Here is a 2,476-nt window from a genome sequence, read left to right as displayed (position 1 = left end):
TTTGTGGTACTTCATTTTCTGTTCGAAGACAGATATAAAAATCATTATTCATCAAGACATGAGGATAATCTTGGTAACACTTTGCTTTTCAGATCTGTAATTTCTCAATAATTTCTTTGGACATTTCCTGGGAAGAAATATGTAATTTTGTACAAGTTAGGGGTAAAATAATGCAGGAAGTGTTTAATTGGTATATTTCTAATTGATTAATTATAGTTAATTGCTTGCTTAACCTAGAAAGTGTTCTAATAAGTGTACAGCAAGTAAGCTGAACATGCAAAATGTGAAATATGTCTGCAATTTAACATGTATGGAGAATAAAGTTTCCAATAATAAATATAATAATAACAATAATGGACGAATATTTAATTAGTTACAATGATCTTACACAGTGAGTATTTTATTCATGATGACATATATTGTCTGTATTGAGACAGACAACACAAACACAAAACAATTTATGGGCTGGGATCCACCAACTTTCACTTATAGTTCAGTGTTACAGGATGCTTTTCACACAGGTGTAATGTGTCACATGGTCGTGTATCAGATATCACTCTTCTCTGTCTCCCTCTGACAGATACACTGTCACTTTTGTTGCTTGGTAACCTGATCCAGCTGTTGTCCAGAGGACTGCTGTTACCATAGTAATGGCCTGTATAATTCATCAGCCCACAGTGGTGAAAACATGGAGCAGGTAAGATGTTTTGACATTAGGTGAGAGCTGCATTTGTTTTCCATGTGTATGTGTAAGTTACACATACTGTACTGATTCTTTCCCTCAGGATTGTATCGCTGGTCTGTACCAGTCTCTGGGTATGTCTGTCGGAGCTGAGTTTTCCACTGAAGACGTGAGTCTCCTCTTCCGCAAAGTGTTTCATGTTCCCGCTAACAGGGATGAAGCACATGTGGCCATGAAGAAGGTAACAACTCAGATATATTTTAAACAACAAATGTCACCATGAAATCAGCTATCATTTGATTATTTTTTCATTTATCCTTAAAGAATATTTGTCGGTACTTGTGTATTGTTCAGATTGCAGGAACTGATAACAGCTGGTCCTGTGTTGGTGAAAATGTTTTGGATGTTCTCCTAGAAATGGAAAGGGAGAGGAAAAAGAAGGAAAAGGTACTTAATGAAATGCTTATATGTGTAAATTGTGAGAAACCCAGTAACATATATGTATATATACAGTATATATATGATATTATCATCTTCAGTTGTACTGGGACCTCCAGCTTTTAAATTTGGGGAATCTCAACCCTCTATATGCGATGGACAAGCCAGTAATCATCAGTCCTCATGTGCTGAATTGCCTGCACCAAAGCAAAGACTCTAATACCTTCAAAAAAGCTTACAACTCAGATTTAGGATCCTCACAATCCTCTACCCTTGACACAGACAACTCACAGGTATGTGCTTGAAAGTCAGCAGATTTTCTCCTGCAGGAAGGCCATTTCTCTGTTCATCATAATTTTGCCCTTCCTTTCCTCACACAGAGGGAGAGACCGGCGGGAGGGAAAACACAGCACTGCAGTTTGAGAGGTGTGAAGAGGCTCAAGAAAGCAGCAAGGCAGTGCTGGGCCAGGTGAGCATCTTTAGTTCAAGAAACAGACACAAAAGCTTACTAAAGTAAAATTCCCAGGTCAAGACACTTATATATTTCTATTTTGTTACACTAGATACTTTGATTCTACCACAATACAGAGGGACACTTTTTTTTTTTTTTACTCCATTCAACTTTACTCTACAGTCTGTGATGATTCTGTATGAAGGATTAAGTTTATTGTCACCTTGCAAATTGAGGATAAAAACGAACAGTATGATAAACTCAAAATATGATGACTTGCTGAAGTTTAAACTATAATTTAACAGTATATTGGAGCCACATTGTCCATCTACAGCATTCAAATGCTGCATGTGTGTTAAGGCAATGATTCAACACCTGAATGGGACCATTTCTCAGAATTAGTACTTTTACTTTTGATATCTTAACTGCATTTTACTGCTAATACTTCCTTAACTTATGTAATGTTTGGAATGAAAGACTATTTTCACATTGTAGTATTTTAGAGGGTGTGAATATTTTTTCACCACTCAAAACAATTAACACCTTTATGTAATCTAAAAAGCCAACCCTTATACACTGAAATCTTATCTCTTTTGCATGCGTGCTTAATATGATTATAATGTTGATGTCTTTATCTCCTTAGATTGGCGACAGATGGTGTGCAAAGCATACTGGCCTCTCCCTTGCATGGCCAAATCCCAGGGGTCAGAGGTCAAGCCTGGGGCTTTGTCTCCCTGTCAGATGTCCTCCTCTTGGTGGGAGTGAAGTATGATGTGGTGACCCACTTGCTTTATACAGAAATGCTTCAGGAACACTACAGTAAGGAAAAAGTTACTCTGAACTGTTGACACAATAGCACATTGAGAACAATCTTGTAACCAAGTAGAACTTGCTCAGCATTATAG

The 2,476-nt window shown here is 37.2% G+C and overlaps 1 protein-coding gene across 1 annotated transcript; it reads left to right on the top strand.

Annotated features, from left to right (window-relative positions):
* The first annotated feature begins 688 nt into the window (after positions 1 to 688).
* LOC121897346 lies at positions 689 to 2,419 on the top strand. The gene is made up of 6 exons (XM_042411757.1): positions 689 to 697; positions 786 to 923; positions 1,037 to 1,129; positions 1,240 to 1,413; positions 1,501 to 1,589; positions 2,215 to 2,419. The coding sequence occupies exons 1-6, from the start codon at positions 689 to 691 to the stop codon at positions 2,417 to 2,419; spliced, it is 708 nt and encodes a 235-aa protein (XP_042267691.1).
* The last annotated feature ends 57 nt before the right edge of the window (positions 2,420 to 2,476 follow it).

Source organism: Thunnus maccoyii, chromosome 5 (assembly GCF_910596095.1).
Source record: "Thunnus maccoyii chromosome 5, fThuMac1.1, whole genome shotgun sequence".
In the NCBI taxonomy this organism is placed as follows: Eukaryota; Metazoa; Chordata; class Actinopteri; order Scombriformes; family Scombridae; genus Thunnus; species Thunnus maccoyii.
Note: the sequence above shows the minus strand (reverse complement) of the source record. Positions and strands in the feature narration are given on the sequence as shown.